This window comes from Ranitomeya variabilis, chromosome 3 (genome assembly GCF_051348905.1).
Source record: "Ranitomeya variabilis isolate aRanVar5 chromosome 3, aRanVar5.hap1, whole genome shotgun sequence".
Lineage (NCBI taxonomy): Eukaryota > Metazoa > Chordata > Amphibia > Anura > Dendrobatidae > Ranitomeya > Ranitomeya variabilis.
The window spans coordinates 104259756-104273009 of NC_135234.1; the positions used below are offsets into that span (position 1 = coordinate 104259756).

The 13254-nt window shown below is 41.9% G+C and overlaps 1 protein-coding gene across 2 annotated transcripts in view; it reads right to left on the minus strand.

The window, feature by feature from the left end:
• Positions 1 to 13254, minus strand: part of SLC43A2 (solute carrier family 43 member 2) — a 90979-nt gene that overhangs the window by 45428 nt on the left and 32297 nt on the right. For both annotated transcript variants that reach the window (XM_077294460.1, XM_077294461.1), the window contains exons 3-5: positions 4385 to 4607; positions 4238 to 4293; positions 2911 to 2987 (exon numbers count right to left, since the gene is read on the minus strand). In XM_077294460.1, the coding sequence (XP_077150575.1) occupies positions 2911 to 2987; positions 4238 to 4293; positions 4385 to 4607 (356 nt within the window). The remainder of the gene's footprint in view (positions 1 to 2910; positions 2988 to 4237; positions 4294 to 4384; positions 4608 to 13254) is intronic.

Below are 13254 nucleotides of genomic sequence, written 5' to 3' on the forward strand. Positions count from 1 at the left end.
GGTTAACTGGTATCATTTATAGCAATGTACTGATACAACACAGAAAAAAACTGTCATAAGCCATAAAGTAACAAAACAATTTGGACTTGGTGCCCTAAAGGGATTAGTGTAAGTGTTCCATAAACAGAACACTTATACAAGGAAGAGAGCGGGTACTGAAAAGCAAACAAGGATCACACACATGAGCAAACCCATTTGTGCATTAGGCAGTGACACAGAAGGCACATTACAGCAGTGAGTGCGACCCATTGCCTCTCCGAGCAACTAGACCTGCTGGTGGTGCAGCCAAAGCTCCTACTGGCATCTTATCACTAGGACTATTAGGCTGATATCAGCTTATAATCGTCATTTGATCGCATGGACATGTATGAATAAATCAGCACAGCTGTAGCAACTAGGCTACGTTACAGGAGTATCATAAAAAAAGGCTTTTATGTCATGTCCAAATCGTCAGAATGCTTTCGAGACTGGACCCCAACCATTCTGGACAATGAACAATTCCAGATTCAGATCCTCAGTGAGAAGATGACAGTATTTGTCTGTTTTCTTTCCAATGAAATGAGTGGATGGTTGGGGACCCTATAAGGCTTTCACTTAGGGGCTTCATACACATTAGGGGATGTTCACAGGGAGTTTTTTTTAGGAGGAAACTCTACAAATCCTTCTGAAAAACTCAAAATTCATCAAAAACTTGGGAGTGTGCTCCAAAGACTTAGAAGAAATAGTCAGTGTGCACATCCTCTTAGATCACTGTCGACTACATGATCATTCCTCAGGCAGCTATATCCCCCAACTACCTTTACAAAAGAGATGATTCACTCTGCTTAGCGCTCCTGTGTGCTATATAAAAGAGCTGCTGCCAGACTCCTCTGGCAGTGGCTTACAGTAAGGTCCATATATATTTGGACAGAGACAACACTTTTCTAATTTTGGTTATAGACATTACCACAATGAATTTTAAACAAAAAAATTCAGATGCAGTTGTAGTTCAGACTTTCAGCTTTCATTTGAGGGTATCCACATTAAAATTGGATGAAGGGTTTGGGAGTTTCAGCTCCTTAACATGTGCCACCCTGTTTTTAAAAGGACCAAAAGTAATTGGACAGATTCAATAATTTTAAATAAAATGTTCATTTCTAGTACTTGGTTGAAAATCCTTTGTTGGCAATGACTGCCTGAAGTCTTGAACTCATGAACATCACCAGACGCTGTGTTTCCACCTTTTTGATGCTCTGCCAGGCCTTCACTGCGGTGGTTTTCAGTTGCTGTTTGTTTGTGGGCCTTTCTGTCTGAAGTTTAGTCTTTAACAAGTGAAATGCTGCTCAATTGGGTTGAGATCAGGTGACTGACTTGGCTATTCAATAATATTCCACTTCTTTGCTTTAATAGACTCCTGGGTTGCTTTGGCTTTATGTTTTGGGTCATTGTCCATCCGTAGTATGAAACAACGACCAATCAGTTTGGCTGCATTTGGCTGGATCTGAGCACACAGTATGGCGGCTCTGAATACCTCAGAATTAATTCGGCTGCTTCTGTCCTGTGTCACATCATCAATAAACACTAGTGACCCAGTGCCACTGGCAGCCATGCATGCCCAAGCATCACACTGCCTCCGCCGTGTTTTACAGATGATGTGGTATGCTTTGGATCATGAGCTGTACCACGCCTTCGCCATACTTTTCTCTTTCCATCATTCTGGTAGAGGTTGCTCTTGGTTTCATTTCTCCAAAGAATGTTCTTCCTGAACTGTGCTGGCTTTTTTAGATGTTTTTTAGCAAATTCCAGTCTAGCCTTTTTATTCTTGACACTTATGAGTGGCTTGCACCGTGCAGTGAACCCTCTGTATTTACTTTCATGCAGTCTTCTCTTTATGGTAGATTTGGATATTGATACGCCGACATCCGGGAGAGTGTTGGTCACTTGGTTGGCTGTTGTGAAGGGGTTTATCTTCACCATGGAGATTATTCTGCGATCATCCACCACTGTTGTCTTCCGTGGGCGCCCAAGTCTTTTTGCATTGATGAGTTCACCAGTGCTTTCTTTCTTTCTCAGGATGTACCAAACTGTAGATTTTGCCACTCCTAATATTGTAGCAATTTCTCGGATGGGTTTTTTTCTGTTTTCGTAGCTTAAGGATGGCTTGTTTCACCTGCATGGAGAGCTCCTTTGACCGCATGTTTAGTTCACAGCAAAACCTTCCAAATGCAAGCACCAGACCTCAAATCATCTCCAGGCCTTTTATCTGCTTAATTGAGAATGACATAACGAAGGGATTGCCCACACCTGTCCATGAAATAGCTTTGGAGTCAATTGTCCAATTACTTTTGGTCCCTCTAAAAACAGGGTGGCACATGTTAAGGAGCTGAAACTCCTAAACCCTTCATCCAATTTTAATGTGGATACCCTCAAATGAAAGCTGAAAGTCTGAACTTCAACTGCATCTGAATTGTTTTGTTTAAAATTCATTGTGGTAATGTCTATAACCAAAATTAGAAAAATGTTGTCTCTGTCCAAATATATATGGACCTAACTGTATGTCACCGAGACGAAAGGATTGTTATTCCAAAGTGGGACATTCCAGATCCTTGTCTTCCTTGACATCATCTGTCAGGGTAGAATCTGGAGGCCCCCATACACATTAGTCTGCTGATTTCGGCGGGTTCGGACAAAGTTAGTCTAATGTGTATTATAGGTTTCTTATTCATACTGGGCTACATATGTTTGGTTCCACATAATAATGTTGAAGACCAGCTTGGTATCTGTGGGTGCTCCTGCTGCTAGACCACCACAGACTGGCATTTCATGACAAGGACCCAGCTATCTAAAATTACTTTGAAGGAGGATATTGTTCAACAGTTGTAGATGACAGTGTACATTTTGTGGCACAGTACTTGTTAATTTTGGACTTACTGTAAGAGAAGTGAAGGTCATGCACATTCCACCAAAACCATTCAGACATAAGGCTACGAAAATCAGCACAGACAGAGCTGTAATGGGAAGAAAAGCATAGGGTTACAATCTGACATATTATTGTGACGTCCTCACCTTTTAACTAGCTGGCAAACACGGTTAATAGAGGACTTTATGCCCACTGGTATGTACTAGATATAAGCCCCGTTTCACATGTCCACAAATGATGGTAGGCTCGGGGTCTCCTGACACAAATTTGACAACCTGATTTATGCCTATGAGGGTGTTGAGTTTGGGTCAGAAGACCTGTGGCCAATATGTACAGTGCACAGAAACACAGATGTGTGAAGACTTCGCATTTAAGAGACCTTCTCCTGATGTGTGTTCTCGAATAGAATTTTTCTGTAAGACCAATTTTGGAATCTTGTTTCTTAGAACTCTGCATTCTGCTGTGTTTCAGTTATTGTTCCTGGAAGAATAAGAATAAACTGACAACTGGGTGTTACTCTTTAGGGGATGTCCTCTCACAATCTGAGTGTGAACGGACATGTTCTTTGACCAGACGAATGGTACCAACCAGTTTTCAATTTATTCATATATTTCAAGTAGGAATAACAGAGGAACAGCAAGACACAGTTCTAAGAAAACATCTACAACATTACTATTTTATGGTGAGTACAAGTATTAACTAAGGCAGACATGTCAGGAGAGTAGGCAGGTCATCTTTAAAGGAATCCAATCAGCATGATCCACCCCCCAAACTGCACATGTGTACAAGTGGGGCTTTGAAATATAAAACAATCTGTACCTGTACCGATCCGTTGTTCTGTTACTGAAAAAAACATTATTTTATTCCATATGAAAGTGAGAGTGAAGTGCTCGGGTTGTTGTGACTGGAGAAATGCCCGAACCTTTGCCTCCCCGGCTCCATTCCCCACCTAGCGCACCCTTCTTCTGCTTGTCTGGCAGCTCACTGCCTGTGTTGTCAGGTTAGTGAGTCAACATGAAGTAGGTAGCGCTAAGCGGGAAATAGAGCCGGGAGGCGGAGGCTCAGGCACTTCTCTGACCACACCCAGAGCACTTCAGCTTCATTTGCATGTGGAATAAAACATTATTTTTTGACTTATGTTTGAAAGGCCTTCATGCTCCTGTATGCATATCCATGTGGCTTCCTGGAAGAATACAGCTGACTCACCAATAGGGCTCCTCTCTGGTGTCACAGTTTGCCGGTTTAGGTCTCTGATATAGAGTATACCATGTACATAACACAACTCATAAACCAATGGCACAAAGAACTGCAATGTATTGGCAGATGGCTCTTACTTACAGTTGGGATTACTTGCTCCATAGGCAATTAGAAGACAAGAAACACCAAAACTGGCACTGAAAAATAGAAAACAAGCTGTTACATTATATTATATCACATATAAAGTGAAGCCATAATAATAAAACTACAGTATAACACATCACGCACCTTCCACTTAGCCTCAGCTTGCGGGGCCCATACTTGTCCATGATGATTCCCAAAGGCAGGGAAATGGCACTGAGAAGAAAAGACCCCACTGTGAAGGCCAGGTTCAGCATCTCATCCTGCTCTTTGCACACCAGCCAGCCATTCAGTTTAATGATTTGTTCTTCATTTGTGTTATTCCCAAGCTGGGAGCTGCCGTTGGTGGAGTTGTCCCATGTATAGTTATCTAGGGTTAAGAAAGATGGGTAAGAAATGAGCATAATTAACAAAATTGGAAATATGAAAGAATGTGCAATATCCAGTTATGGGGAAGCTATCATCAGAAAATGACCTATTGTTTAAATTGGGTTTTGTGCTACATGTACTTTTGAAAAAAATTGGTAATGTTTTTTTATTTTTCCATATCATGATAGTTATTAAAAAGAAAAAATAGTAATTTTGCCATTTACACACTGGCCACTGGGTTACTTTAGGGCTCATTCACACTGATGCATGTTCTCTTATGTGAGAGAATTGGGACAATTATACTAATGACACTCAGATCAAACTCTGTCAGAGATTGATCCAAGCGTCATCTGAGTGTGATCTGATTTTCTCTCACAGGTGCGGAGAAGAAGGAGAACATAATTTCTCCATCTTCTCCATTGTCTCTATGCGCGTACATCGGACAGTACTGGGATTACATAAGAGTCCAGTCCAATGTTTCCCACGCACCCATAGACTTGTATGGGCGCACGTGATCCGAATATCAGAGCCACTCGCATGCTGCATCGGCATGAGAAAATATTCAGATACAGTATCTACATTGTCCCATAGTATAGCATTGAGCCGAGCGCTATCTGATAAAACACTGCCGTGTGAACAAACCCATAGTCTCATATTTCCTGTCCTTTCAGGAAGAGTTTCCAGCAGGTTCCTTACCATCAGAGGCAGGGTTACAATCACAGATAACACCTGAATAAACAGCTGATAACACAGGATCCAGGTGATGCCACAGCTGACCCTTGCACACATTTATTTGATGCTTCAATACATAAAATAAGGTCTGAGTCAGTGTATTGCTGCTAATGTACATGTAAATTTCCACCAAAAACCTTGAAATTAGATTCTTTAAAAGCCCCAGTGGCCAGTATGAAAATTGCAAAATTTCTAATTTTTAATAAGGGTTGTGATATGGATAAACAAATAAAATAAATTTTTCACATTATTTAAATGGATTTATCACAAAGTTTGAGTTAAACAATAGGTCATTTTCTCAAGGCACATTCCCTTAAAGGGAACCTGTCACCAGGTTTTTCCCATAAAAATTAGGATCAGCACCTGTAAGTCCTGTGTTACAGCATTCTAGAATGCTGTATATATGTCCGCAACACAAAAAATAGCTTTTATTATACTCACCTATGGCGAAGTCCGGTCCAATGGGCATCTCTGGTCTTGATCCAGCGCCTCTTCTCTTCTTACTTTGTGTGGATGACGCGTCCTACATCATCCACACAGTGTCCTCCGTTGCGCTCCTACGCAGGCGCTCTTCTCTCTGCCCTACTGAGGGGAGAGCAAAATACTGTAATGCGCATGCGCAGGGAAAGGCCAAGAGCGCCGGCGCATGCGTACTATAGTATTTTGCTCTGCCCTTGGTAGGGCAGAGCAGTAGACCTGTGTAGGAGCGCAACAGAGGACACTGTGTGGATGACATAGTACGCAAGAAGGAAGACGGCGTTCACAAGAAAGAAGAGAGGAGGCGCTGGATTAAGACAAGTGACGCCCATCAGACCAAGCCACAGATGAGTATAATAAAAGCAGTTTTTGTGTTATGCAGAGCTCATTGGGGACTAGTATACAGCATGCTAGTACTCTATATGGGAAAAACCTGGTGACAGGTTCCCTTTATCAAATGTAAGCTGCCTCTCAAATGCCACATAAATCCTTAAAGGTGTTGTCCACCATAATAAAAAGGGTCTGCCCCTTTACAGAAACAGTGTCACTCTGGTCCATGTACTATGTCTGGTATTGCTTTTAATCCCCCAATTGAAGTGAATGGCGCTGATATGTAATAGTCAATGGACAAAAGTGGCAGCATTGTTTCTGGGACACTTTATAATATCAGACAAATATTTTAAATCAACAATATAATCCGAATATAAACTAAATGCATGTATAAACTTGTACTGAGCACAAAGTGACAGAAGTGTCTAATCTTCTGTATAGAAGTCATGGTCAAGGAGCTTCGATTGATTGGGAAGCAAATGTCTATTTATCTAACATAAAGTAAGCAATTAAGTAACGTGTTGATCCTAAAATTAAAGCTGCCCATAGATTTCAGATTTTTGCAGTGACAAATGCAACATTTATGAGGCCGGCCTGGATGTCAGTTCTAATGGAGTCAGTGAAAGCCACTCTAGGGGCATGTTCACACTGAGAATTTTCGGGAGGTTTTAGAGCAGAAACTGAGCCAAAACTCTCCAAGTCCTCCTCAAAAACGCAAAACTCCTCATGGAATCTCTCCTCAGTTTCTACTCCAAAAATGCAGCAAAAAAAAAGATTCAGTGTGCACATACCCATGCATAGTAACTTTCTGGCTTTATGGAAGTGGATACCAGCAGGTAACCTTGTCTATTATATCTATACACGGCATTGGAGCCGATGGATGAGGATTGTCATTTCGAGACAGCCTCTTCAAGGTGATAAAATCCTTGGTAAACAGTTTATTTTTATGCATCTTTAACAAATAACCTGTTTCTTCTTTAGGCGATTTTATGATTTGCCGCCTATGTAAAATCATGAATATATATAACAGATATAACAGTACATTGATAACATCAGGTGCATTCCTCCGCACACCAGCGGTTCAATGATTAACAGATATCCAATCCTTCTTTAAGAGCAGAACGCAAACAAAATGTATTTTAAACAAAACCTTGCTGCCTTTAGCTTTTCTTTTCTTAGGATTGCTACTAGAATGGTGGTGTGTTGACAGCCATATGTGCTTAGTGCTTTTCAGGACTTTTCTAGACAAAAGTATGTTTACAATTAAAAAAGGTGTTGAATTTCTGAAGTTTATGAATTTAAAAAAGACTATTATTCTTCTGTGTTTTGTGGCATTTAAATGATACTTGGGCCATTAGATGTACAAATAACATTTATGATTACGGAAATATTCCAAGTAGCTCATATCAGCCAAACTAGAGACCAATCTGTAAACAGCACTATTTTAGGGGGTTTGCGCCTCATCAGAACAGGGAAGGGTATTGGTTGGTGTAGAGTTGCCATCCCTGTGTGGTTCCCATCCTCCTCTCCCACAGCAGATGCCAATTCACTCACCACCCTGGCCCTCGCTTCCTCTTGCTCCTGCAGTCTTTTGGGGTCTGCACAGTCTGACAGATCCCCAGGCACTGTGCTTAGGGTGCAAGCACGATCCCGGTCTCTTAGAGATGCAACGCGCACCGTCCTAAAGTGTCCCCAGCCAATGGCTGGGAGACACTTATTATTTTAGGCGCCTCCACCTGTTAGAAGGTGCCTGAGCAATGTGTTGTCAGTATGTCTGCATGCCTGCTAGTTGTCAGGTCCCCTGTTTCCAAGTTACTACCTATTCCTGCCTGCACCTGCCAGTACCTGATGTGCCTGTATACCAGCCCTGCCTGCCTCTGTTGTGCCTTTCGGGAATACCAGCCAAGCATGGCAGCACCTGCCATTCCTCTACACCTGTCATGCCTGCCTGTACCAGCCGATCCTTCCCATTCCTGGACGTTCCAGCTTCCTGCCACTTTGGGGGTCAAGTGCCATTTGTCCGTGGTCTGTCCTGGAGCAGCACCTGGCGTTCATCTGGAGCCATGTCTAACCCCACCATCAGGGGCTTTGGTGAAGAGTTAGGTGATCACCTAGTCATGAGCCTCCAGGCTTTCCTCGATCCACGGCACTGTGGTTCCACTACCATGTACGTTACAGTTGGCTGAATTATATCAGCTATTTTTCACTTTTTTTTCCCATGGTGATTGTCTTAATAAAAATAACCATGTGTCAGCACACTGTGATTAATTAATACATGACCTCCAATATTGCTGTAAACATTAAAAAAGTAAGGTACTTAGCATTTTTTTTATCAAAGAGCGCAAAAGCCAGTCCACCCAAGTGAAGGTGTGCAGACCCTATTTTTTTGTTGTATACATAGGAGGTCCCCTTCAGGTCTAAGCCCCCTTATCTACACATATCTCCCAGACAAAGTTTTAATTGTGAGCTCTGCCTGGGTTTCCTTCAACCCTTATTCAGATGAGGCTGGTTTGGCACACACATGAAGTAGGAAATTAGTGATAGAGAGAGAACATCCATATTTAGTTACACCTTGACATGGTTGGATGGCTTTTGTGCATTTTGATAAAAAACTAAGTACCTTTACGTTTTTAACATTTACACCAATAGCGGAATTCATGTAATTAATTAATAGCAGTGTGCTGACGCATCGTGTATGTATATGTTGGCCATATAGTGTTTAATTTACTACTATGAAATGTGAGCTGCCCTGTTTTTTTTCAGGTTTTTTTTGGTGCTTGAAAATAAGTCTCCAGGACTCCAGAATCGATTTGCAGGACTCCTATCCATCGTCCAGGGCAGTAATGTGTAACTGTTGGATTGGAGGCCTACAAATCTCTATACCTCCTGCCATTCCCAATTCTTCTTTTTATTAGCCGGTCCTGCATAAAGTAATTTGTGCGTCATGCTGAATTGATGACGTTTTGCCAGCCCGGGTAATGAAAAGAAAAGCCAGGAATGGCAGGAGGTAAGGAGATTCCCAGACGGATGGGACTGGAATCATGAGACCCGATTCTCCCATCTCTACTCTCCATACATAGGGAGACCTCTTTAATGAGATAGTGGTACATTTAAGTTATAGGGATGCCACTAATTACTTTACTTGTAGGCGATGTGGCGTTATTAGTGGGAACCCGCTATGATTGGGCATAGTATTTGCACTGTGTTCACCACAACCACAGAATGGTTGCCTTTTTTTTCTAGGACCAGTCCTAAGCAGTAATGGAACAGCTTATATGGAAATTATTATGGCAAATGTATAAACCATAATACTGTGGAAAACCTAGAAAATTGCAACAAATCAACCATATGTGAGTTATTTTATGAGACAACTATTTAAGGACAAGTATGCAAAAAAAAGAATAAAATTACTATAAAAGAATAAGGTAAAAAATACAATGTAGTTGTACACTTAAGGATCTCCATACTGCAGGCGGTATGTTAGTGAAGAAGCACACATATTATCTTCCTTTCCTTCCCATCCCCCCAGGCTATATGTCAGGGGTAATATAACAGGAAACAGATGTAGGTGAAGAGTCAGATAAGCAACCACGGGTGTTTGGGCCATATGTGAAAGGTAGAAAACAATGCAATATCATGGCACTTGCCACTGATTATCTGTCTCTTACTGTCATTTTCTCTTAGCAGCAGTCAGTGGTTGGCCGGGTGTAATGAGATCTGTAGATACAACACCTATAGCCACAATCAATAAGTCAATGAAATGCAAAAACAAAAAGAATAGTGATGAGCAAATATACTCGTTACTCAAGATTTCCCGAGCATGCTCGGGTGTCCTCTGAGTATTTTTTAGTGCTCGGAGATTTAGTTTTCTTCACCGCAGCTGAATGATTTACAGCTACTAGCCATCTTGATTACATGTGGGGATTCCCTAGCAACCAGGCAACCCCCACATGTACTTATGCTGGCTAACAGATGTAAATCATTCAGCTGAGGCGATGAAAACTAAATCTCCGAGCACTAAAAAATACTCAGAGGACACCCAAGCGTGCTCGGGAAATCTCGAGTAACGAGTATATTCACTCATCACTAAAAAAGAACATTTAATTAATTAATTCATCAATAAAAAAAATCATTATAAAGACACAAAAAATACAAGAAGAGGCAAAATGACATAAAAAGGAACAATAAAAAAAAGACTAGCGGGATGAAACATTTATATATTGTAGCACGTGATATGTCGTTTTAACATTTAATTAATAAAGTAAATTATATTTTAGGGTTTGCCTGGCACCTATTCCATTATGTGAGATCTGTAGATAGTCATTTGGAGGTGCGGGTATAAGTTGACAGTAAACAAGTCTGTTTTAGCTCTGGAATGGAACAGGCTGTCTTGCAGAAAGGTCTTCACCCATGTCCTCGGTACTTTCAGACTGTTTTGAAGGATCCTGGCTCATTTCCCAAAACAGAAAAGGGTTTGTTTGTATTACAAGGCATGATAATTTATATCTTAGTACATCATTCACCCAGACGTAAGAGGCAATCTACCACAGATACTCATACCTCCACCCACGTTTTGTCTATGAGACTGGAGCGACATGAGGACTTCTGTAACATTTCAAAAAAGTGTAACGCCCCATAGAAAATGTATTGCACCAATAATCTAAACTGATCAAATACAATGTGCCTATATGGCTCCTACAGGCAGGGCCGCCATGGGCTGTATAGTGTCCGGCATGGTATCACTCCATCCCATACCGAAGTTGTCAAAATAAAAATGATATAGTGCCACCCCATCATCATCAAACAATAGAAAAGTAATGTACTGTACAGTGACTAGGTAATGTCACACAGCAAATATCACCATACAGTATAGTGCTCAAATAATACAACCATTATTGTTTATTTAGTTAACGTCCTCCGGCTTGATCTCCAGCCATGGCAACTTGATGGATGAACGTTCTGTAGGAAGATCTTGTGCCAGCCTACATAGGTCCACCAGGGTCTTCTTCCCATTATTTTGATAGTATCAAGCCATGGAGTTGCTGGTCTTCCTCTTCACCTTGTTCTTTCTATTCTTCTGACCATGATGTCCTTCTTCAGTGATTGCTCTCTTCGTATGATGTGGCCAAGTAGGCAAGTCGTAGCTTGGTGATCATTGCTTCCAGTGACAAATACGCCCCAAAAACCTTTTGAAATTTTCCCATGCTCAGGCGTCCTTGCTGGCTTCTGATCGCCGTCCTCTTGCTCTGATTGACGTGGATCACGTCTGCTGCATCATCAAAATAGCCAGGCGAAATATCACCCCTGTGCGCTGGCAGCCGATGTCTCTGTGCAGGGGCGATATTTCACCTGGCTGTGTGGCTGATGCAGGAGGCGTCATCCAAGTGAACCAGAGCAGAAGGACGGCAATCAGAAGCCGGGAGGAGGGGTAGACGCCTCAGCAAGGACGCCTATCAGGACCGGACTGGCAGGGTTTACATAAAGCGAGGGAGAATTTCAAAAGATTTTTTGGAGGTGTACTAGGGGAGTCAGGAGGTTATATGCCCCTTTATGGAATGCAGCACAGGTGCTGATTAAGGCTACGTTCACATTAGCGTTAAGCTAATGTGCGTCGGGTTTGCGTCGGCGACGCAGCGGCGACGCATGCGTCATGCGCCCCTATACTTAACATGGGGGACGCATGCGTTTTTTTTTGTTGCGTTGTGCGACACATGCGTCTTTTTTGACGCAAGCGTCGGACCAAGAAAACGCAACAAGTTGCATTTTTCTTGCGTCCGATTTTCGGCAAAAACCGACGCATGCGTCGCAAAACGCAGCGTTTTTGCGTGCGTTTTGACATGTTTTTGCGTGCGTTGTGCGTTGCGTCACCGACGCAACGGCGCACAACACTAGTGTGAACGTAGCCTAAGATGCTACTCTTAGTTCTGACATGAAAAAAATTAATGACAGGTTCCCTTTAATAAACACTAGTGGTTTCTTCATTGCTGAATGGAGTTTTAAAAAAGTTAAAAATGTATAGCAAGAAAAAAAAACACTAAGAAGTTTGAAAAACACAGAAAAGAAAAATGCCAGAGGCCAAAAACATTGAAAAAGTGCTCCGGAAATGACCCAAAAATGCTAAAAAAGATGCTCCAGGAAAAAACGCCAGTGTTTCCTGAAGTTTCTTTCTTTTGAAAAACTTGGCAGGTTCACTCAACATTGATAAGAAAATAAAAAAATCACAAAAAACAATAACAGTCTGAGTGATTAGGTATAAAATAAAAATAATAGCTGAGCCGGGAGATCTTGCACTATGACTGTACTGAGATTTCTTCCTTTGTCAGTAATTTTTGCTTTTAACCTCTTCTGCCTCCTTTAGAGATACATCAGCCATTTTCAGCATCTGCAGCGCCGTTGTTTGGTCACAGAGTCGTCCAATGTTATGCACTTTCAGGGCCTGCTATGGACGACGTGCCTGTGTGTGATGAAATGCGAGGTGTGGCCATGGCCGTTTCTGCAGTTCTTCATCTGCCAGTAATTGTTTATTGTGAGCAGTGATATATTTGCTTATTTTCAACATGTGGGAACATACTAGACTGTAAATTCAAGTGAGACCTGTTCCAATTCATGATGTGCTCCAAACACTACGTAAACATTCTCCAGCCTGAATAACACACGGGTATAACTTGTTATTCCGAATACTTACCTAATGCTTGATTTAGCCTGCATCGTGACTGGTCTTGATCTAACCAAGTGGAAAGTTTAACTTCTCTGCCTTAGACTTGTAACTAAATACCCTGGCCAAAGCCGAGTGCCTCATATGCACCCCCTGGCACTCAGCACCTGAGGAGCATTCCCTGCCAGCTCCCTTTAGCTGTGCCCTCGCTTTACCTAACATTCCTTCTATAGCTGAAACAGTATCTGGCAGCCAGATTCCTCAGTATAAAATGTAACCTTTATAAAAGTGGTTGTGTATTGATTAGCTATCCTTAGGATAGGTCATCAGTATCAGATAGATGGGGGTCCGACACCTGACACAGCCACCAATCAGCTGTTACTAGGTCCTGCAGCTTCTGGATGTACAGAGTGTATGGAGAACACCAGCGTATAGCCACTCTCCGGTACCGCAG